The sequence below is a fragment of the Phyllostomus hastatus genome, unplaced genomic scaffold, assembly GCF_019186645.2.
Source record: "Phyllostomus hastatus isolate PE091 unplaced genomic scaffold, TTU_PhHast_1.1 phas_scaffold_46, whole genome shotgun sequence".
Classification (NCBI taxonomy): domain Eukaryota; kingdom Metazoa; phylum Chordata; class Mammalia; order Chiroptera; family Phyllostomidae; genus Phyllostomus; species Phyllostomus hastatus.
This window is the reverse complement of record NW_025334032.1, coordinates 8,621,123-8,645,672: the sequence shown is the minus strand read 5'-3', so window position 1 is coordinate 8,645,672 and position 24,550 is coordinate 8,621,123. Positions and strand designations below refer to the sequence as shown.

The 24,550-nt window shown below is 35.5% G+C and overlaps 1 protein-coding gene across 3 annotated transcripts in view; it reads right to left on the bottom strand.

Annotated features, from left to right (window-relative positions):
* TPP2 (tripeptidyl peptidase 2) overlaps positions 1–24,550 on the bottom strand; it is a 119,138-nt gene that overhangs the window by 69,207 nt on the left and 25,381 nt on the right. For all 3 annotated transcript variants that reach the window (XM_045821565.1, XM_045821566.1, XM_045821567.1), the window contains exons 6-11: positions 23,525–23,688; positions 10,995–11,149; positions 10,305–10,381; positions 8,160–8,287; positions 5,997–6,096; positions 1,972–2,120 (exon numbers count right to left, since the gene is read on the bottom strand). In XM_045821565.1, the coding sequence (XP_045677521.1) occupies positions 1,972–2,120; positions 5,997–6,096; positions 8,160–8,287; positions 10,305–10,381; positions 10,995–11,149; positions 23,525–23,688 (773 nt within the window). The remainder of the gene's footprint in view (positions 1–1,971; positions 2,121–5,996; positions 6,097–8,159; positions 8,288–10,304; positions 10,382–10,994; positions 11,150–23,524; positions 23,689–24,550) is intronic.

The following is a 24,550-nucleotide window of genomic DNA, read 5'->3' as shown; positions in this document are numbered from 1 at the left end:
TGACTAGGGACACATGATAACAGAATGCAACATGTCATCAAGAACTGGGTCTTGGACGAGGAAAAGGACATAAGTAGAACAGCTGGAGGCTACCTGAATAAGAATTATTGATTAGCATTGAATCAATGTTAATTTCTTATTTATTTTTCTATTACATTTGTGGTTATATATGAGATTAACATTTGGGAATGCTGAAATAAGTGTGTATAGGATTTATATTACTATTTGTAAATATTTTTTCAAATGATTTCAAAATGTTAAAATTTAAAAATTCTTAATTTTTAGTTCAGTGAACAATTGCACATAATTGACTAACAACTGTAATATGTTAACAGTTTTGATAAATATATATTAAACAGTATTTGAAATGCACCTCTAATTAGACAAAAGGATTTTTCAATTAGTTTGTATATTTATCAGTGGCTATTACTCAAACCTACAAGGAGATTAATTTAGCATCTGCTTTGCTCCCTTTTTGTTTTGTTTCTATTTTGTTATCTAAAAATGAAAGCAGTGAAATATTCTGTTTAAATAAAGAGAAAGATGGAAAAGGAAAAAAAAGAAATATCTGGTGAGGATGAATAGGAGTAGAAACGAGGGTAGAGAGTTCAGGAAATTAGATTAGATTCAGGGACACTTCTAAGGTGGAACTGTCAACTGTTGCCATAGTCGGCTACCCTAACTTTGAGTCCTAATCAATGTCAATGCCACCCTAGTTAATACTATAAGCCCCCCGCACACCACCCTAGAAATTCATATTTCCCTTTCTACTTCATTTTGCTCCATGTCAATATTCATTACCTTACTACATATAATATAAACGTTCTCATTTTGTTCATGGTCTGTCTCCCCAAACTATTCGGGGTGGGGGGGGAGGGCAATCCAAAAAACCTGGAATTTACTTATTTAAAAATTGTGTATTTATTCTTACATCAATCATCTTCAAGGTACTCTCCATTTGATTCAATACACCTATCGAGATGTTTTTTCCACTGCTCAAAACAATTTTTAAACTCGTTGATTTAGATGCCTTTTAGTGTTTCTGCCATTTTTTTGTTTCACCTCTTCCACACTGACAAAATGTTTCCCTCTGAATACTTTTTTCATCCGGGGAAACAAACAAAAAAATCACTTGGGGTAAGAATGGGTGAATAGAGAAGGTGGGGCATGTGGGTCATGACAGTTTTGGTCAAAAACTGCTGAATACTCAGCATGGTGTGGGCATGTGCACTTGTAAACCACCCATCATGAAATGGACAAACATGTTGAAAGAATCTAAAAAAAAAATCACTGAAGCCGAATATAGCTTTTCACAATACGCCAGCTGGTACACTGATAGAGACGGGTTCCCAGAACACTCACATGGGAAAGAAGCCTGTGCTACATGGGCCCATCCCCCAGAGATAACTCCAGGTTTTTTTGGTTCTCCTCTTGTAATATAAACTCTACACGGATAGGTATTTTCCATATTCTGTTGACTAATTTAGCCCCAGAGCTAAAATAATGCTTGACATAACAGCCAATAAATAAATATATTTGTTGAATGAATACACATTGAAATCATTATTATCACATAAATTATTCTCCACCTTAAACTTAACTTTACAACTTTACCACATTTTCTCACCGCAAGAACTTCAGAAAATGAAAACATCTGTCTGCAGTAAGGTAAGATAAACTTATTCAGTTATTTTTTAAGGCTACTATCTTTTTTTATGCTATAAACAAAAAACTGTCTAGATACTTAATACCTACTTACCTAACCTTATAAATAAATTGTAGATTCGCAGAACCAGGACTAAGGTAAGTGATAAAATAACATTTAAAATCCGTTTTACAATGCTACTTCTATCTAATTAAGAAAAGTAATTAAATTCAAATTGAAATATATGTGGAATAGCCAACAATTCACCATCACTTTATTGGAAATTTAGAACGAGCACCATGTGCAGCATTACGAAACATTCTTACCTGAAAGTATCAGGGCAATACCTCCACATGCATTGGGAGAAGACATTGAGGTCCCATTCATCAGCTGAGTTCCTCTCAATGTCCAGTTAGGAACAGAAGCAATGGCTCCTCCTGGTGCACTGATACTCACTCCAAGGGCCCCATCAGCACTGAACAAAAAGCCATTAGTTTGCTCACAACGGTTAAAACTGGATAAACATGGGCATTCACAACAAGGCCACTGATCAAACACAATACCATGGACTATTTGCAGTCATTCGAATCATTGGAGGAAATACCCAGCACAATTATTTCCCCATTAAGCAGCACTTTTTTCCCTTGTAAATGAAAAAAAAAAATCTCTGTATATTGGGCCTAGGTATAAAAGGTTAGCAGGTATATTCATAGAGGAAAAATAAATAAATGTCACTGCTCAGACTCCTTAAGGAATGTACTTTTCTCTTGTCCATAATAAGTATAAGCTTTGCCTTTCTCTGAAGTTTAATACAGCACTGTCCAATAGAAATGGAGAGACACGTCATTCTGTATTTTCTAAAAACCTCATTAAAAAACAAGGTAACAAGAATTTGGTGAAGTTAACTTTAATAACATCTTTGATTTAACCCACCACATCCAAAACATACTTTCAATGTGTAATTGATAGAAAAACATGAGTTAATATATTCTTTTTTTTGTACTAAGTCCTAAAAGTCTGGTGTTTAGTTTGCACTTACAGCGCATTTCAATTCATACTAACCTAATGGGACTAGAGGCTGCCATACCGGACAACTTGTCAACAGTGCTGCTTTGCTTAGGGTTTTGGCTAAGCAAGGTTTAATCAGTTAAAGTCTATAAAGTTGATTACTGCAATGTCACCAAACACAAGCTCTGTCTTCTGCCCTAAGTAAGGAATAACATAAAGGGACACTATACTTCCTCTCACCTGCAAGAGTGGCCATAAATTCCCCACAGAGGACTTTGGACTCTCCTTTCTACCATTCTTCCTCCAACTGACTAAATTATTTTTATTCTTGGGTAGGAATACTAGTACAATTTGGTTTCATAATTTGACACAGAGAGCTGAAAGCAATGCAAATTATATCTTCCTTCTGAACTGGGTTAGTGGCATTCCTTTTAGTGAATACCTTAAAACAAATATGATGAGGTAAATACCTGTTGACCTGTAAGGAATGTCATACATTCCATACAGTATTATCAAGTGACAGAAGGGCCTGAATAGTCTGATCTCCCATTTATGCACATAATGACTAAAAGGGTGTTCATTAAAACATCACCCAAGTATTATTACAGATAATGAGATTTACAGTGATTTTTACTTTTTTCTTGGCACTGTCTATACTGTCTACTAATGTTCACAATGAGCACTCAGTATCTTATTATCAGAAAGAATAACTGGGAAGAGCCATGAATTCTACAAACTTACTTCCTATTGCTCTGTATTAATTTTCAACTAGTTTTTTTACAGTGGCTAATCATAAAGCATTTAATTAGTGTTCTAAAAATGGTTTCTATAAAATGTAAATAAAAAATTTTATTTAAATAAAATTTTCCTTGAAGAAGGTGATGGGATCAGTCAAAGAACATATATACATGCAATGACACAGAAACACAGATAATAGTGTATGGATTGCCTGAGTGGGATGGGGCTAGGTAGTGGTGGGCAAAGGGAGAAAATGTGGGGACACTTGTAATAGTATAAACAAAATATAATAAAAATAAATAAAGTTTTCCTAATATAAACTCACATATTCCTTATTAAAACCTTATATGTGCTCTGGCTGGTGTAGCTCAGTGGATTGAGCACAGGCTGCAAACCAAAGGGTCACCAGTTTGTTCCCAGTCAGGGCACACGCCTGGGTTGCAAGCCAGGTCCCCAGTGGGGGCCATGTGAGAGGCAACCACACATTGATGTTTCTCTCCCTCTCTTCCCTTTTCTCTAAAAATAAATAAATAAAATCTTTTAAAAAACCCCCAAAATCCTTATATGCCCTGGTCAGGTGGCTCAGTTGGTTGGAGCATTGTCCTGTATACCAAGAGGTTATCTATGGGTTTGATCCCTGGTCTGGGATATAAATGTTCGATGTTTCTCTCTCACATGGTCATTTCTCTCTCTCTCCCCGCTTCTTCTGCTCCTTCCTCTCTCTCTCTAAAATCAATAAACATATCCTCAGGTGAGGATTAAAAAAAACCGTATGTAAACTTTATATAAAAGTTACCTTTGAATAAAAAAGCAATTGATATTTTTCTTCAAAAATACAATATGTAACAAAAATTTAAAACACGTTTATGTAGACATTTGGTAATCTGCCTTTAAGATAAATGCTATACTTGCAAATAATATGACATGAAGTCAATATTTTGATAGTATTTCCTGATAAAGAGGACTTTAAAAATAGTACTATATAATATACACAATTAGTCATCATTAGTCAATGTTTTATATTTCGTGACCTAATAATTAAAACCATGTATTTGCAACAGTAAACATGAAACCAATTCTCTCAATTCTTAGAAAAACTGGTTTGTGAACAATTATCTGTTCAACTCAAGCTTCCCTCAAAATTCATGAACTCATTTTCTTAAAATAATTATTTAACTGTTCTACTATGTGCAAATAAGACTATCAAAGGCTGCTTTAAATATTCTCTACTACTTTGTTTTTACACTGACTGTAAGATTAAACATTTTAAAATCAATTTTAGAAAAGGACAAGTTTAATAATTAATACATTTATTAACTAAATACAAAAGACACAAACCTTTGCCAACTTTGACTGACTTAGTCTTATTCCTACCCACTGTTATTCAGTGAGGTGGAGTTTTAGGCCAGTTAGTTGGGCTGATGAGAGTAGTCTATGGACCACATGGAGATCCATTACTTTTATTGACAGTTATAATAAACTACTGAAATAAGTTTTTTTTTTTTTAAAAAAACTTACCTAGACAAGGCTAGGAAGATATCTGTAACTCAGAGAATTAAATTTAGAATTACCACATTTGATACAATTCCAACCGATGTTATCTTCCAATATTCCCTTTAATATGTTTTATACCTTAGACAAATCCAACTAGTAGTTTTTTCCCCCAAACATTTCTACTAAAACCTGCTCATCTTTGGGTTCATGCTATTCTTGCCATATAAAATTTCCTTCTCTGAAAATCCTATCCATCCTTCAAGGCCAACTCCAATACCATCTTCTCCTTGAGGGGTTCTACTCAAAGGAAAAATTATTGCTTCTACCTATATAATCCCATTGTCCTACAATGGAATTGTGAACTCAGATCACAACCTGTTCATGTGTGCCTTGACTTCTGCAGGCAGTAAGGTATTTGCTGAAATAAATTCAAAGTCGTTTTCCTTTGGAAAAAAACTCCAAAGAGGTAAAGAAATGAATTATAATAGGCTTTATTTTCCAGAAGGTACCCACTGATATCATAATGAGGGATTGTATAAATTAGGACTTAGTATAACTCTTGAGAAAGATAATCAATTTCTTGTAGCAGATAAGTATAGTTCACAGAGGGGCTTCAGAGAACCAAAACAGATGAATTTCATTTATCAAATAGAACTTGCCTACTATGGATTGTACCTAAAATTGTTTTAATAGGTTATATCTTCAAAAACATAAACACAGGGTTTGCAGGCCTATAACTGTGACACATTACAAAAACTTAGGGCTCTTGTTTTACCTAAGTTCAAATGTGAAAAGTATCACAAAGCAGGCCTTCACTTCTGTAGATCATCTAGTCCTTAGTTTGTATATAGATCCTCATAAATGAAGGATTGGAGTACACGCCTAAGAATTTACACTCAGAATAGTTATATACATCAAATAATAAAATGACAGTATTTTACTTCTTTAATGATCAGTTTCCCTGGGATGAAATTCTTAATCAAAATAAAAATGCTACAAAAGTAAAAACTAGCAGAAAAAATCGGTAAAAGTACCAAAACTCTGCCTTACCTCACTATGTTAAGTTTGACCAAATATTTTTAATAGTCCACATGTCCTACTCTCAACCTACCTGGGGCCTCTAGAAGACCATGTATATTGATTTGCAGGTAATTTCTCTCTCAGAGAATACTCAGCAACCATCATATCAGGTGAAACATAAGCACCAACACCTGTGGGATAGATGTCATCATTAACAAAAGGACACAAAATATGAATCTTAACCTTTATCCACTATTCACTCAGCTGTGTAGCCCTGGGTAAATTACTTGATTCCCCTATGCCACAGCTCTGTCATAAAATAAAAAGACAAAAAAAATTACCAAGAAAAGTTTACTATATGTACTAGATATTACATACCACATGCCTTATTTTGGGATATAAAAATACCTATCAGGATTATTATGTGAATTAAAAATAATAACATACATGAAAGTGTGTAGATATATAAAAGAAAAAGAGCAAAGTGTTTTAAACTTTAAAATATAACACTAGAAAAATAAAGGAATTAGTTGACTGGTCATTTTTAAATGACCATTCTATCCAAAATTCTACCTGTAAAGTTGGCAGTATCCCTCTCCTCAAAAATGGCTAAAAGCCAAAAACAAAGACATAACATGTTAGTCTTCAGAAATATATGCAAAAGAGGTCTAGTAAGACTCTGAAACACAATACAGAGATCAAACTTGGTTCTTTCATTTTAGAAATTTGGAAACATGGCCTACAGAGACTGAAAAAGGTACAAAATACATATGTATGGTTGGCAAAGAAAAGATTTAGAATCCAGGTCTATCAGCTTCTAATTCCTCTTTACAACATACACATATTCAGAATAGAAGACTGAGTAAAACATATGTGAGTTAAGAGGATTTAGGTTAACAATACTACCACATAACACCACGATTATTTTGTAAAATTTAGTTTAAAATTTTCAGTGACTATGGGGATAGAAAACAACAAAAACACTGAGTATTACAGCAGAGTAGTAAACTTTGATCTTTACCTTTCAGATCTATATTTTGATTCATTTTCATGTATATTTAAAATATCTAGAACACTGAAATACACAATGAATATATCACTGGTAGACACTGTTGTCTTAACACATAATTTAACAAAATTACTTAAGCAAGAAATTTTAAATTACATAAAGTAAGTTATATCATAAAATGTAGAAGCTATGAATAGCTTGACATTTATATTATCTTGTATATTTAAGATCACTGTTAATTTAAAACAAAATTTTAAAAAGGACCAATTTTGGATCTTTGATACCCAAATATTATTATATATACATCTATAGTATCTACATACCAATAATATCTATAATATGTATATATTTATGCAATTATTGATACATACATCAGAAACATTTGGGAACAAATAGTTTTTATAGTCATATACCCAATGACAAATGTCAAGAAGCCTTATTATGATCTCAAATAAACAAAAAATTTTTAGGCATCATTTACTACATACATATTTCTCTTAATTCATCTTCCTTATACTGCATATTTAAAAAGAAAAGGAGGTAGGGTTTATATTTTGTGGGTTTTTCTGCAAAAGTTGGCAGCCACTGTATGTTATGTAAGCTAAATTTATGATTGTCATACTATGACTGGAATTCTTGATTTAGATTTCCCACGAACTCTTGGTGATGGGCATTTTTTTCCATTAGAGTACACTGCGATAGACAATACCACATCATATGTAAAGACCAAAAAGTCGCAGAAAAGCCACATTCATGGAACAAATGTGTTTCAACTGCTTTTCTCATTAATAAAGCTCCCTTCCTCTACACTTGGTTCTTTCTGCATGTCCTAAGAGAAATTAAAGGAGGAAACTATGTTATAAATAAGTAGTCGTACACTATAAAAAGTAAAGCAAGTATATTTATGTTGTTCACTTAGTCTGAAAAGCGCCTTCCTCAATTATTTCTACTGACTGAAACCCTCATTCCCACATTCTTTCAGAAAGCCTCATCTAAATTCTCAAATCAGAAGTGGCTGCACTCTTGTATCCATTAGCACTGTTACCTATGCTTTCATTAAACTATTTACTCCAGTTTACTGTAAATTCAAGATCAGCAGGCCCCTACCAGATTTCAGTTTCCTGGGGGTATATTTAAGGTTTACAGTGTCTTGTATACCTAGAGATCCAATTAACATTGAATTAACTAAGAGGGATTTTGTTTGCTTATTTTGAAACAAGTCCATTTCTAAAACAGGAAACTAACCTATTACACTTGATGTAGTTCCACCTGGACAACCAACTGTAGAAAGGCATGGGCCATTATTTCCAGCACTTGAAACATAAATTATATTATGCTTCCACACTGCTTCATTAATTATTTCACAAATTCTCCTGAAAGAGACAGAATTTCTTTGAACATAAAAACTGACCTGCTTTTAAAGAACTATATTGTTATTGTTATTATTATCATGTGAAAATATTTGCAAATATGGTTTATTAAAAAAAAAGACTAAAATATGGTTCCAAGTAGTAGAACTAAAGCAGTGACAAAAAATAAGGAAGTGTGCACTCAGGGAACATTCTAAAACTATAAATGTTTAACCTCTATCCTCAAAGTATTTATAATACCAAAATATTGCTCAAATGCACGGTTAAGTAACTTCTGGCACCACCCACCACTGGTGGGACATGATACAGCCATTCCAGGAGATACACCCTAGTTGGATTTTATATGTTGGGAAGCAGTTATGCGGTCAGGTTAAATGTGGAGAAATGCTAGATACAAACTGAATATATATGGGGAAAACTACAAAAGGAATGGAAGCAAATACTGAATGATTACCAGTGATTGGGTAGGGAGACAATATGGGGTTTCACTTCCATCCTCCATTTGAAATAACGTACTCAGAAACAACTTGTTGGGGGTTTCCTATATGTATATATTGTGATAAAGGTGAAAGGAAAATAAGCCAGTAGGAGAATCTAAGAGTAAGATTTAAAATATAAGAAATCTGGTTAGATTTCTTGATAGCACAAGAAAAACATAGTACTATGAATTAAAGGAGATGAAGTCAGACCATGAAGAAAATAGAGTCAACATAACAATGGTATGGAGCTAAAGGCACTCCCAGTGTAAAAGAAGGAAATTAGGGAAAGATGGCTTTAAAAGGACGAATCTTTAAAAAAAGAGAAAGCAAAACACTTAGGTAAATAAAATACTGAAGCAAAGGAGGGGCAAACTTCATTCACAAATGAAATAACTGAAGATGACAGGGTGCTTGTTAGAAGGGCAGGAAAGGGATGTATAACAAGAAACCTAGTAGCACTAGTCATCTGGTACTACTGGTAAATTTAATTTAAAAATCAAATTATTTGATAACAGCAAACTAAAGGGTCTGGGCTTGGTAAAATTGGATTTTGGCAGGAGTTTATTAAAGAATTTCAGACATTGGATAGCAGGTATATGGTAGTGGGGAAGTGATCAATAAGGTAATTTCAAAGTTATTACTATGAAGAAAACAAGGTGAAGTAACATGAGGTCAAGACTAATCCACTAGATGTGGTGGCAGGAAGATGATGACACAGGGAGGAGGGGTTGGGAAGAGACTCAGAAAGTGAACATATATAACTAAGTTTTGCTGGAAAGTGAGTGAAAGCAGTATGAAATGAAGAGGGTTTGTGTCTGTTTTAAAGCTGGTGACTCTAGAGAATGTATGTGTAGTGACAATAATCCAGGATAGGAGAGAGGAAACCAGAACCAGATCACAAGTGCTTGAGTAACTTCTGACCCAGGCACTTCTTTCATTACCCAATAGGGAAGGCAGAGAAGATTGAGCCTGAGTATTCTTAGGAAGGGCACTGGTCCCCTGCTGAGTGCTTTTATTTTCTCTGAGAAAGTAAGAGTGAGGGCTTTTCTGAGGGAAGAAAGGGAAGGACACTGAAGGTCTTTAAGAAGTAAAGGTGTAAAATGGGTCATATACGAGTCAAAGGGTAAATGCAGTATGATTAAAGACAATGCTGTGTAAACATTTGACATCTGTGGTCATAAACTTAAAATGGATCAGTGTGTGTCTCCAGCAAAGTCTGGCAGATCAGGTGCATGATCCTTGAAGGGAATGGAATGACAAGGTTTCCACAAGTCTAGAGTTTTTTCCAGGTAGTTATACCTGGAAGAGTTCAGGCTGCTTGTGGATGAGGAATTCTAGTGATGGATAGGGTGTGGGGCCTCCCTGGATAGGAGGAAATAAGGACCACTGGAATGAGAGCCAGAGATCTGAAAGACACACAGTTATCATCTAACCACAGCAATTGATTTTTTTAATCGTGATTTTCAATTCAGTTATGAAGAGCATTACATACTCTTCATTAGCTAAGTTTCTTTGGCTAACAAGTGTCAAAGAACACTCACCCAGAATTTGGCCAGTGAGTTGCTTCTCCATAGCTGTAGTTGACAAGATCACACTTATGATTTATAACTTCTATCATCTATAAAAAAATGAAGAGTCTAATTTAGGCAGCAATGTACAGAAATGATTGCGCAGGAAAATAAAGGCACAGAATCCCATGGTTAACCAATCATATTCTACTTTAAATCTAAAAATATAAGTTACTTCTATGCATACAGTTAATAAATTTTTTGAAAAGCAAATGTAGAAAGAATATAGTCTGTGGTCAGAATATAGTATTTAGAATATAGTAAGTGATCTATAAAAAAGAAAACTAGTATTTGCAGAATGGAGTAGGGGAGAGAAGAGGAAAAGGAATTGGTTCTTACTAAATTCTAAAATAACTAAAGTAAAATATAATTCATATGTTAAAATGAAATGTAAAATATTAGTTAAATTCTTCTTAGGCTAAAGGAGCAAGCTGCCTAAGGGGCTTATTTTGTTTTTTTTGAAGTATCTCAAAATAGCTTGCTAGAAAACTTACTAGAAATGAGAAATATAACATAAATAATATTTTTATATTTTCCAATCCTAGTAATTTTAATAAAAACAACTAAAAATATTCTCGGTAAGCCCAGAGAACTTTATGAAACTAAAAATATCCAAGATCATCAATTATTAACCCTCTAAATCAACACTTCACAAATACTCACAGCTCTTATAAGGCCTGTGCCTGTTTCCATAGTGCTCAGTCTTGTATCACCAATCTTGATTGAAAGAATTTGGGCACCTGGAGCTACACCATTCCGTTCAGGTTCTTCTGGAAAATGTCCAGCAGCTATACTAGCTACATGTGTTCCGTGAGCACCTAGAGGAAAAAAGAGGGGAATGTGAAAAAATAGCCTCACAGGTTCAAATTTTTAATCATTCCATTCAATTTGTATATTAATCATGGTAAAAATATTCAAATAAAATATACCTTAACCTTTATATTTAATAATATATTACCCTAATTCTCTTACCAATAATTCACAAAAAATGAAATTCAATGAATTCTACATACTATTCTGCTGCCTGGAACTCTAGCCTTTTCACTGAGAGCAAAAATGAAGGTTACAAGGATGAGAAGGTATTTGCTATATATATAATTGACAAAGAACTTATATAAAAAATCTAATCTTTCAAATTCAATGGAAAAGACAAAGATGGATGAGTAAACAAGGCTCTTTGTAAAGTTACCTACAAAGGAGTTCCCATGAGACTGTCAGCTGATTTCTCAAAAGAAACTCTGCAGGCAAGAAGGGACTGGAAGTAAGTATTCTAAATGATGAAAAGCAAGGACCTTCAACCTATATTACTCTATCCAGCAAAGCTATCATTAGAATTGAAGGGCAGATAAAGGGCTTCTCAGACAAGGTACAGCTAAAGGAGTTTATCATCACCAAGCTGTTATTACATGAAATGTTAAAGGGACTATTTTAAGAAACAAGAAGGATTTTCATAAAGGTGGAGGAAAGCAATGGGGGGAAAATTAGGACAACTGTAATAGCATAATCAATAAAATATATATTTTAAAAAGGAAAAGACAGTGCAAAAGAAAAATGGGTAACACATTTGAGATCATTTCACAAAAGAGGACAACCAAATGACACATAAAAATAAGATGTTCAACTTCACTGGCCTGTCTGGGAAATGCATATCAAAGCCACATAACTTTCAGATTAGCTTAAACTTTAAGGTCTAGAACAGCAACTGTGGATGGGAATATGTATTCACACACTACTAGTGGGAGAGTAGACTGCCATTTGGGAAAGGTGAATATAGGCATAACCTACAATTTAGCAATTTCACCTCTAGCAATACACCCAAGAGAAACATGCACACATGTACACTACAAGACAAATGTAAAAATGTTCATGGCAGCATTGTTTGAAAATTCAAAAACTAGAATAGATCCAGTACATTCATAAAATTGAATATTATACAGCAATATACACAGTGTACCTGTCTATATACTATGAGATGAAGCATGCAAACAAAAGAGTTAAAGAAGTCAACATTCAAACACATGGAGACTTAATAACATGTTATTAAATAATGAATGAGTCAACAATGATATCAAGGAAAGAAATCAAAAAGTTTCTGGAAACAAAAGAAAATGAACATACAACAACCCAAAACCTATGGGACACATCCTAGGAGGGGTGTTCATAGCAATATAGGCTTACCTAAAGAAGACAGAAAAATCCCAAATAAACGACCTAACCCTACATCTAAAAGAAACAGAGGAACAAAAACAAACAATGCCCACAGCAAGTAGAAAGAAGAAAATAATCAAGATCAGGGCAGAATTAAATTACACAGACACAAAAAGAACAAAATTCAAAAGAACAATAAATCCAAGATCTGGTTCTTTGAAAAGTTAAACAAAATTGACATGCCTTTAATCAGACTCATCAGGAAAAAAACAGAAAGTGCCCAAATATTATTTTAATGAAAGAGGAGAAGTTTCAACCAAAACAACAGAAATACAAAGGATTGTAAGAAATTACTATGAACAACTCTATGCCGAGAAATTTGACAAACTAGGCCAGGGGTATCAAAATCATTTTCACCAGGGGAACATTAACTTCATGGTTGCCTTCAAAGGGCCAAATGTAATTTTAGGACTGGAAATGAGAAATATAACATAAATAATATTTTTATATTTTCCAATCCTAGTAATCCAAATAAATGTAACTACTCCTTAACAGTTAAGCGAGAGCCCAGCACTGCTGCTGGGTAGAAACAAAGTGCCAGGCTGGATAAAAGAAGGTGGAGGGCCAGATTCAACCTGCAGGCCTTGTGTTTGCTGCCTGTGACCTAGGCAAAATGGACAAATTTCTTGAAACACACAATCTGCCAAAATTGAATCAAGAAGAAGCAGAAAGCCTAAAAAGACCTATAACAGCTAGTGAAATAAAACAGTAATTAAAAAACTCCTGGCATACAAAGCCCTGGACTGTATGGCTTCACAGATGAATTTTACCAAACATTTAAGGAAGAGCTAACTCTTTTCATTCTCAAATTATTCCAAAAAATTTAAGAAAAGGGAAGACTCCCAAACCATTTTAAAGAGGTTAGTATCATCCTAATTTCAAAATCAGGTCAAGACACAACAAAGAATGAAAACTACAGGCCAATATCTCTGATGAACATATATTCTAAAATCGTCCACAAAATACAGGCAATCTACATTCAGAAGAAATACATTAAAAAGATCATACACTATGATCAAGTGGGATTCATCCCAGAGAGGCAAGGTTGGTACAATATCCACAAATCAATAAATGTAATACACCACATAAACACTATGGGGGACAAAAATCACATGATCATAGCAACAGATGCAAAAAAAGCATTCGATAAAATCTTGTACCCATTTATGATAAAAACATCCAGGAAAGTAGGAATAGAGAGAGCATATCTCAACTAATATTGCCTATATATGAGAAACCTATAGCTAACATCATACTTAATGCGGAAAAACTAAGAGCCTTCCTGTTAATATCAGGAACAAGACAAGAATGTCCACTGTGACCACTCGTATTTAACATAGTACTGGAAGTTCTACCCACATCAACCAAAAAAAAAAAAAAAAAAGAAAGAAAGAAAGAAAAGGCATCCAAATTGGAAAGGAGGAAATATGCCTGTCATTATTTGCAGATGACATGCTAACGTACACAGAAAACCCTGCAGGCTCCACACAAAAAAACATTTGACCTAATAAGTAAACATGGCAAACAAGCAGGATACAAAGTCAATATTCAGAATTTAATGGCATTTTTGTACACCAACAATGAAGTATTATAAAGAGAACTTGGACAAACATCTCATTTACTACAGCAGCAAGAAAAAAAAAGTACCTAGAAATAAATTTAACCAAGGAGGTAAAGACCTGTACTCAGAAAATTACACAACACTGAAGAAAGAAATTAAGGAAGACACAAATAAATGGAAGCATATATCATGTACATGGATTGGAAGAATACAAGACATGGTGGATGGAGTGACCCTCAATTAACCAGCTGGAGGGAAGGACCAAACAAAGAAAGACCCAACAACAATCAAAACCCCAAGACATACAGAGAGCCAAAATAAATGACAGCCCAAGACCAGTGAGCTCAGGAAATCAAGGAGATGGCACCACTGAATCTCACAGGTGTTCTACCACAGAAGTCCATACCATAAACCCAGGGAGTCAAAACAGATCAATTTAAAAAGCAGAGGCTAACAAGAAGAGTCTCACAAACAATGGGAAGACAAAGAAACAATCCTCAAATGAAGGGAAAGGAGGAAGCCTCAGAAAGAATGCTAAATGAAATAGAGGCAACTCAACTATCAGACAGTGAGATAAAAGCAATGGTTATCAGGAAGCCCAATGAGCTCACAGAGGATTATCAGAAACTACAGGAAACCTACAATGAACTCACTGCAAACTATATCAACATGAAAAAGGAAATAGAAACTATCAACAAGGGCCAAGAGGAAATGAAGAATACAATTTCTGAACTGAAGAACACAGTAGAAGGAATCAAAGGCAGGCTCCATGAAGCAGAGGATCAGATCAATGAGCTGGAGGACAAGGTAGAAAAAAAAAACACACCCAGAAGGAGCAAGAAAAGGAAAAGAAGCTCAGAAAGAATGAAGAGGGGTTAAGGGAGATGCAGGACAACATGAAATGTAATAATATCCACATAATAGGGATACCAGAAGGAGAAGAAGAGGAGCAAGGGATAGAAAACCTATTCGAAAAAGTAGTGATGGAAAAGTTCCCTAAATTGATGAGAGAAAAACTCATACAAATCTGGGAAACAAGAGAGTCCCAATCAAGAGGAACCCAAAGAGGCCCACTTCAAGACACATCATAATTAAAATAGCAAAATTCCAAGATAAAGAGAGAATCTTAAAGGCAGCAAGGTAAAAACAGGAAGTAACATACAAGGGAGTCCCAACTGGGCTGGCAGCTGACTTCTCAATGGAAATGCTCCAAGCCAGAAGAGAATGGCAAGAAATACTCCAAGTAATGAGAACCATAGGCTTGCAACCAAGACTACTTTATCCAGCAAGTCTCTTAATTAAAATGGAAGGCCAAATAAGGAGCTTCCTATACAAAAGAGGGGTGAAAGAATACACCTCCTCCAAACAGCACTGCAAGATATGCTAAAGGGACTGCTTTAAGAAAAGGAAGAAAAATAGTGTGAGAGAAGCACAGGTACGAAAAAATGGCAAAGAATAAGTACCTATAAATAATAACCTTAAACATAAATGAACTAAATGCCCCAATCAAAAGACACAGAATAGCTGAATGGATAAGAAAACATGACCCACACATATGCTGTCTACAAGAGACCCACCTCAAAACAAAAGACCTACACAGACTGAAAGTGAAGAGTTGGAAAAATATTTTCCAAGCAAACAGACAGGAAAAAAAAAAAAAACAGCTGGGGTAGCAATACTCATATCGGATAAAATAGATCTCAAAAAAAGAGCCATAAAAAGAGACCCAAAAGGTCACTTCATAATACTCAAGGGAAGAATCCACTAAGAAGACATAAATATTGTAAATATATATGCACCCAACATAGGAGCACCCAAATACATAAAGAAAAATCTTAGAGGACTTCAAGAAACATATTGACAGCAACAATATTATAGTATGGCATTTTAATACTCCACTGTCAAAAATGGATAGATTTCCCAAACAAAATATCAACAAAGATATTGTGGCATTGAACAATGCCCTAGATGAAATGGACTTCACTGATACACATAGAGCCTTACATCCTAAAGAAGCAAAATACACATTTTTTTTTCAAATGCACACAGAATATTTTCAAAGTAGACTACATGGTAGGACACAAAACAAGCCTCAACAAATTCAAGAAAATTGAAATTATATCAAGCATTTTCTCCAATCACAAAGTACTGAAACTAAAAATCAACCTCAAAGAAAAAAATCCCAAAACACTCAAAATCATGGAGATTGAATAGCATACTATTAAACAATAAATGGGTCAATAATGAAATTAGAGAAGAAATAAAAAAGTTTCTGGAAACAAATGACAAATGAACTCACAACAATCCAAAACTTATGGGACATAACAAAGGTAGTCCTGAGAGGGAATTTCATAGTGATACAAGCCTACCTAACAAATATAGAAACATTTCAAATAAACAACCTAACCCTACACCTACAAGAACTTGAGGAACAACAACAAAGACAGCCCAGAGCAAGTAGAAGGAAGGTAATGACCAAGAGCAGAGCAGAATTAAATGACTTAAGAGTTTAAAAGCACAGTTCTAAGGATCAATAAATCCAGGAGCTCTTTGTTTGAAAAGATAAACAACATCAATAAGCCTTTAGGCAGGCTCATCAAGAAAAAAAGAGATAAGGACTTCTGCCAAGAGGGAGGCATAGGTGGATGCACTGTGCCTCCATGCACAACCAAGATTGGGACAACAACAGTTTAGAGGCAGAATAACATCCAGAACTGACAGAAAATTTATCTGAATGGAAGTCAGACAGCCAAGAAATTGAAATAAACCCATTCATCCAGATCAGAAGTAGGAGGGGAGGAGACGAGAAGCTGGGTGGGGGTCGCGGCTCGGAGAACAGGGAGAATTGGGCGCATAAGGCAACTGGGAGTGTGTAAGGCATCTGGGGCACACAAGAACGCAGTGGGTGGACCCTGACTACGCAAGCAGCAGCTGGCAGACCCAGTGAGGCGGCAATTGTGGAACAGGGCAGAGCACACAACCCAGGATCCCAGAGAAGGGACTGAGGTCCCACAGAGAACGGAGCTACCGCCATTGTTCCCTCTCAGCCCCGCCCTCACATACAACTTCACAATCTAGCGACGGGGGTGCCCAGCCCTGGTGAACACCTAAGGCTCCGTCCCTCACCAAAACAGGAGGACCAGACCAAAAAAAGAGAGAGAGAGAGAGAGAGAGAGAGAGAGAAAGAGAGAGATGGCTCAAACAGAAGAACAAATCAGTGCCCCAGAACTCATCCTTTTGAGTGACCAAGAGATAGCCAATCTATCAGATGCACAGTTCAAAACACTGGTGATCAGGAAGCTCACAGAATTGGTTGATTTTGGGCACAAATTACATGAAAAAATGCAGGTTACTATAAAAGAGATGAAGGAAGATGCACAGAGAACCAATAGTGATGGGAAGGAAACTGGGACTCAAAACAATACAGTGGACCAGAAGGAAGAAACAACCACTCAGGAAGGAATGGAGAAATAAGAATTCAAAAAAATGAGGAGGAGCTTAGGAACCTCCAGGACATCTTTAAACGTTCCAACATCCGAATTATAGGGGTACCAGAAGGGGAAGAGGAAGTGCAACAGATTGAAAATGTATTTGAACAAATAATAAAGGAGAACTTCCCCATTCTGGCAAAGGAAATAGACTTCCAGGAAATCCAGGAAGCTCAGAGAGTCCCAAAGAAGCTGGACCCAAGAAGAAACACACCAAGGCACATCATAATTACATTAGCCAAGGTAAAAAATGAAGGAGAGAATCCTAGAAGCAGCAAGAGATAAGGGGACAGTCACCTACAAAGGAGTTCCCATCAGACTGTCAGCTGATTTCTCAAAAGAGACCTTACAGGCAAGAAGGGGTGGGAAAGAAGTATTCAAAGTCATGAAAGACAAGGACCTGTATCCCAGATTGCTCTATCCAGCAAAGCTTGCATTTAGAATGGAAGGACAGATAAAGTGCTTCTCAGATAAGAGCAAGTTACAGGAGTTCATCACTACCAAGCCCTTATTTTATAAAAAGTTAAAGGGACTTATCTAAGAAAAGAAGATAAAGAAAAAACATGTATAGTAAAAGGACAGCAAACTCACAATTATTAACAACCACACCTAAAGCAGAACCAAAAGAAACTAAGCAAACAACTAGAACAGGAACAGAAACACAGAAAGGGAGATCATATGGAGGGTTAGCGACAGGGGAGTGGGAGGAGGAGAGAGGGGGAAAAGGTACAGAGAATAAGTAGCATAGATTGCAGGTTGAAAATAGATAGGGGGAGGGTAAGAATAGTATGAAAAATGTAGAAGCTGAAGAACTTATAGGTATGACACATGGACATGAACTAAACAGGAGGAATGTGAGTGGGAGAGGGTGTACAGGGTAGAGGGGAGTGAAAGGGGGAAATGGGACAACTGTAATAGCATAATCAATAAAATATATTAAAAAAAGAAAAAAGAGATAAGACCCAAATAAACACAATCAGAAATGAAAGAGGAGAGATTACAACTGATACCACAGAAATACAAAAGATTATAAGAAATTACTATGAAGAGCTATATGCCAAGAAATTTGAAATCCTGGGTCAAGTAGACAAACTGTACAAAAATATCTTTCAAAACTCAATGAAGAAGAAGCAGAAAGCTTGAATAGACCAGTAACAGCTGATAACATTGAAATCAAATGTTATCAAAAAGCTTCTGACACACAAAAGCACTGGACCAGATGGTTTCACAGAAGAATTTTACAAAGCATTTAAGGGAGAGCTAACTCTCATCCTTCACAAATTATTCCCAAAAATTCAAGAAGATGGTAGACTCCCAAACTCGTTTTGTGAAGCCAGGATCATCCTTATCCCAAAACCAGATAATGACACAACAAAGAAATAAAACTTCAGTCCAATATCACTGATGAACATAGATGCTAAAATCCTCAAGATAATATTGGCAAATTACATCCAGAAATACATTAAAAAGATCATACACCATGATGAAGTGGATTCATCTCAGGGATGCAAGGATGGTACAATATTTGCAAATCAATAAACATAATATACCACATAAAAGGAAAGACAAAAATCACATGATCATATCAATAGATGTGGAAAAAGCATTTGATAAGCATTTGATAACCATTTATGATAAAAACTCTTAGCAAAATGAGAGTAGCAGGACCATCCCTTAACATAATAAAGCCCATATATGAGAGACCTACTGCCAACATCATACTCAACAGGCAGAAACTTAGAGCTTTCCCACTAAGATCAGAAACAAGACAAGGATGTCCACTTTCACCACTCTTATTCGACATAGTACTGGATGTCCTAGCCACAGCAACCACACGAGAAAAAGAAATAAAAGGCACCCACATTGGAAAGGAGGAAACAAAACTGTCATTTTTTGAAGATGACATGATAGTGTACATAGAAAATCCTACAGACTCCACCAAGAAACTACTCAACCTAATAAATGAATTTGGCAAAATAGCAGGATACAAAGTCAATACTCAGAAATCAAAGGCATTTTTGTGCACCAACAATGAAATATCAGAAACAGGAATCAGACAAAAATCCCATTTGATATAGAAACAACAACAAAAATAAACTACCTAGGAATAAACCTAACCAAGGAGGTAAAAGACCTGTACTCAGAAATCCATACAACACTGAAGAAAGAAATTAAGGAAGACACAAACAAATGGAAGCATGTGCCATGCTCATGGATTAGAAGAATTAACATTATCAAAATGGCCATACTACCCAAAGCGATTTATAGATTCAATGTAATACCTATTAAAGCACCCACGACATATTTCACAGATATAGAATAAGCATTTCAGAAATTTATATGGAACCATAAGTGACCCCAAATAGCTACAGCAATTTTGAGAAAGAAGAACAAAGCAGGAGGGATCACAATACCTGATATCAAACTATTACAAGGCCACTGTAATCAAAACAGCCTCATACTGGCATAAGAACAGAGAATGGACCAATAGAACAGAACAGAGAGCCCAGAAATAAACCCAAGTCTCTATGGTCAACTAATATTTCACCGAGGGGGAAGAAGCATAAAATGGAGTAGAAACAGCCTCTTCAACAAATGGTGTTGGGAGATCTGGACAGCTACATGTGAAAAAATGAAACTCCATCACCAACTTACACCATACACAAAAGTAAATTCAAGGTGGATAAAAGACTTAAATATAAATTGTGACACCATAAAAGTCCTAGAGGAAAACATCGGCAGGGAAATCTCAGACATTCCACGCAGCAGCGCCTTCACTGATACGTCACCTAAAGCAAGGGGCATAAAGGAAAGAATAAACAAATGGGACCTCATCAAATCAAAAAGCTTTTGCACAGCTAAAGAAAACAGCATTAAAATGAAAAGAGAACCAACTATGTGGGAAAACATATTTGCCAATGATACCTCAGACAAAGATTTGATCTCCAAAATATATAAAGAACTCACATGACTCCACCCAGGAAGACAAAAAACCCAATTAAAAATGAGCAAAAAACTTGAACAGACACTTCTCCAAGGAGGACATACAGAGGGTCCAGAGACATATGAAAGGATGCTCAGCATCACTAGCCAGCAGAGAGATGCAAATTAAAACCACAATGAGAAACCACTTCACACTTGCCAGAATGGCCATCCTTAGTAAATCAACAAACAACAAGTTCTGGAGAGGATGTGGAGAAAAGGGAACACTAGTGCACTGTTAGTGGGAATGCAGACTGGTGGAGCCACTGTGGAAAATGATATGGAATATAATTAAAAAATCAAAAAAGGAAGTGCCTTTTGACCCAGTGATTCCATTACTGAGAATATCCTAAGAATCCCCAGTGGCCAATTCAAAAGAACTTATGCTCCTCTATCCTATGTTCATAGCATTGTTATTTACAATAGCCAAGTCCTGGAAACAGCCTAAGTGCCCATCAGTAAATTGAGTGGATCAAAAAACCATGGTACATTTACACAATGGAATACTGCACAGTAGAAGGAAAGAATGAACTCCTACCCTTTGCGACAGCAGGGATGGAACTGGAGAATATTATGTTAAGTGAAATAAGTCAGTCAGTGAAGGACAAATACCATAGGATCTCTTCTATAATGGGAATCTAATGAAGAACATAAACTAACAAACCAAACAGAATCACAGGTAAGGAAACATGGATCAGATTGAAAATAATTAGAGGGGAGAAGGCAGGGGGATAATGGTGGAAAGAAGGGGAAGGGAACATGTATGAATGACCCACTGACATGGACAAGTGTTGGTATTAACTGTGGGAGCAGGCGATGGGATGAGCAGAAGAGGACAAAGGGGGAAAAATTGAGACAACTATAAAATAATAAAAATGATTAAAAAAAGTCAGACACAAAACACACACACACACACACATACACACACACCATTTACATACATGGAAAAATCACCATAGTAGGTTGAGCCATGTATAATTACCACTATTTAATCATTTCTGACCTATAAAAACAGCAATATCAGATAGTTCAAACTAATGTGCTAATATAAATAAGGACAGTAGTTTAACTTTGGGTGCAGGGCGGGTAGGAAGGGTAGGTTGGTGGTTAGGAAGAGACAGGAGAGGGACTTTGACAAGCTTTATTCCTTGTCTTGGGTAAGACAAGTAGTGGTTAAACAGAAGTGTCCACTCTGTGATAATTCAATGCATGTATAATTTATGATTTGTATACTTTTCTCTACATGTTATGTACTGATGAAGTAAACAAAGAACTACCTATGTCCCAAGGAAGTATCCAAGTGAGAGAGAAATATCCCACTACTGTCAGATAAAACACCACTGCAAACATAATGATGAATGACAACCAACATTGGGCCTTAATGTTTGCATGACACTAGAATAGTTGGAACTCCTTGAGAAATGAGACCATATGACTCTACCATCTGAGTTTGCTGTAATGCTGAGACTTCTCTGTTCTAGGCAACTGTGGTCATGTAAGAATATAGACCTAGTATTACCAATTCTTCCAAATAAAAATAGGAAAGCTGGATTTTAATGTAACCATATCCCCTCAAACAAACAAACAAAAACCACTTTGCCACCACCACCTACCTATAAGAACAGATAAAACTAAGCAGACTGACCACGGTATGAGCGGGTAGGAATGTGAAGTTCCTGGAGCAGTCACCCTCTACTCTGTTGGTGGGACACAGAATGGTGCTGCCACTATGAACAACAGCTTACAAGTCTCTTAAAAAGTTAAATATATGCCTACTATGACTTACCAGTTCTCTTAGATATCATTCCAAATTAAATCAAAACGTATTTCCACAAAGGGACTTGTACACAAATGTTGGAACAATCAAAGTGTCCATTAAAAGGTGAATAAATAAATCATGATTTATTCATACCATGAAATAATACTCATTAATAAGGAACAAGCTAATTATAATATAAGTGAATTTCAAACCATTACTCTGGAATAAGGCAGGCAAAAATACATTTTTATTCTGCTTACACAAAATTCTAGAAACTGCAAAATAATCTAGAGTGACAAAAAGCAGTTCAGTGGCTACCTGGGGATGTGGGTGGAGACAAGGCAGACAAGCCTTACAAAGGAAGACAAGCAAACCTGTGGGGGTGATGGGTGTAATCATTATCTTGACATTGGTGATGGTTTCCTGGAAGTATGCATCTAACAAGACTTATCAAGTTCATAAACACACGCACAGAATATATATTACTGTACTTCAGTTATTTGGCTATGCCTTAATAAAGTTGAGGGAGGGGTGATAAAGAGTTAAAGTCTTCCTATTTCTTTGTCTTTGCTCCCTCACCAGGAGTAATCACTATCCAGAAGCTGGTGTGTATATTCTTCTCATCTACATTTTTACCATACAAACACACACCCATAAATATTGGATAGTATTATTTTGCATATTTTACAATTTTATACAAATGTTTTATCATTAATATTTTAATTATAAATTTACGCACTTGAGATAAGCATATTTATTTGTTCTGAATGCTGTATAATATTTCATAGTGTGAATAATACACAATTTTTAAAAACCTATTCTTTTGTTGATGGCTATTTAGATTGTTTCATCCAAGAGTATAGTCAGGTAAAAAGACCTTCACTGTAGCATTCTGTGTCATTTCAAAAAAATGGAATTTCTCAAAATTAATATTTGGAAGTAAAATTATTGTTTACTAGATGAATTATGCTGATAGATTTTTTGTGGTTGGACCACACTTGTACTCTTGGAATGCATCTTACATGACTCTGCCTTTAAGAAACAACACCTTGCCAGGAACCACATTACATTTATTATTCCAGACCTAGTTCTTCATTTGGAATCTCTAGATTAAATTCTCCATAAAGCTGCTTTTGGCTATAGGAACTTATCTTGTACTTTGTAAATTTAACTCTAACAAATATGAACAGAATACCTCCACTGGTCACAATAGAGAGCAGGTTTCCATCATCATATATATTAACAGAGTAATTCAACATCTCAGCTGTGCCAAAAGAGCCATATTCTTGGGCTTCTTTGTAGTTTCTCAATACAGTAGATTTACTCAAGTCCCCGTCTTCATTTGAATCAATGCAGGCTCTGTAAATTCAGAATACAGAATAGTCAATAAAATCTACTTTCTTACCTCTCTTCAAGTCCTGTAACATTGCTTCTCAGGTCTTTCTACCAGATCCACTTTTACCACAGCAAACACAATAACTGCCTGGCTTATATTTCTGTTTTATAGTCATCAGTAAAGATTAGGTAACACAGCTTCACAAAACTCTAGGCAGAAATCCTTACAGCCACTTAAGAAATGGACCAAAGCTTAACCTAGAGCTTTGGAATGTTTAGGATGATTTTTGACCCATAGCCTAGACCTTACTTCCTGCTTCATCTAGAACTGGCTTCATGAACCCAACAACATATGCAAGCTCCTTGAAGCAAAAACTATTATCAAGCTTCCATCCCACAGTTGTAGCAACTTTAGGCAAACACTTATCTTTTACAAAAACTATCTACATAGTTTAATGGCTGTCCTCCTGTCTGCTCTTTCCCCATTTTAGCTTTTTGATTATACAGAGGGCATTGTAAATACTAAGGAACATATACCTTATACTTAATATGTTCCATGAACAAACTAAAATTGGAAAAAAGGATCTCTAAAACTGTCTTTATGTATACAAGGGGGAACCCCCTCAAAAAAAATGGAAATTTATAAAAAATTGTGTATTCATTCTTACATATTTAAACTTTATTCACCTTCAAAGTATTCTCTATTTCATGCAATACACCTATTGAGACATTTTTTCCCATTGCTCAAAACAAGTTTTGAACTCATCGATTTTGATGCCTTTTAATGCTTCTACCACTTTTTGTTTCACCTCTTCCACACTGACAAAATGTTTCCCTTTGGATTTTTTTATCCAGGAAAACAAACAAAAAAAGTCACTTGGCATAA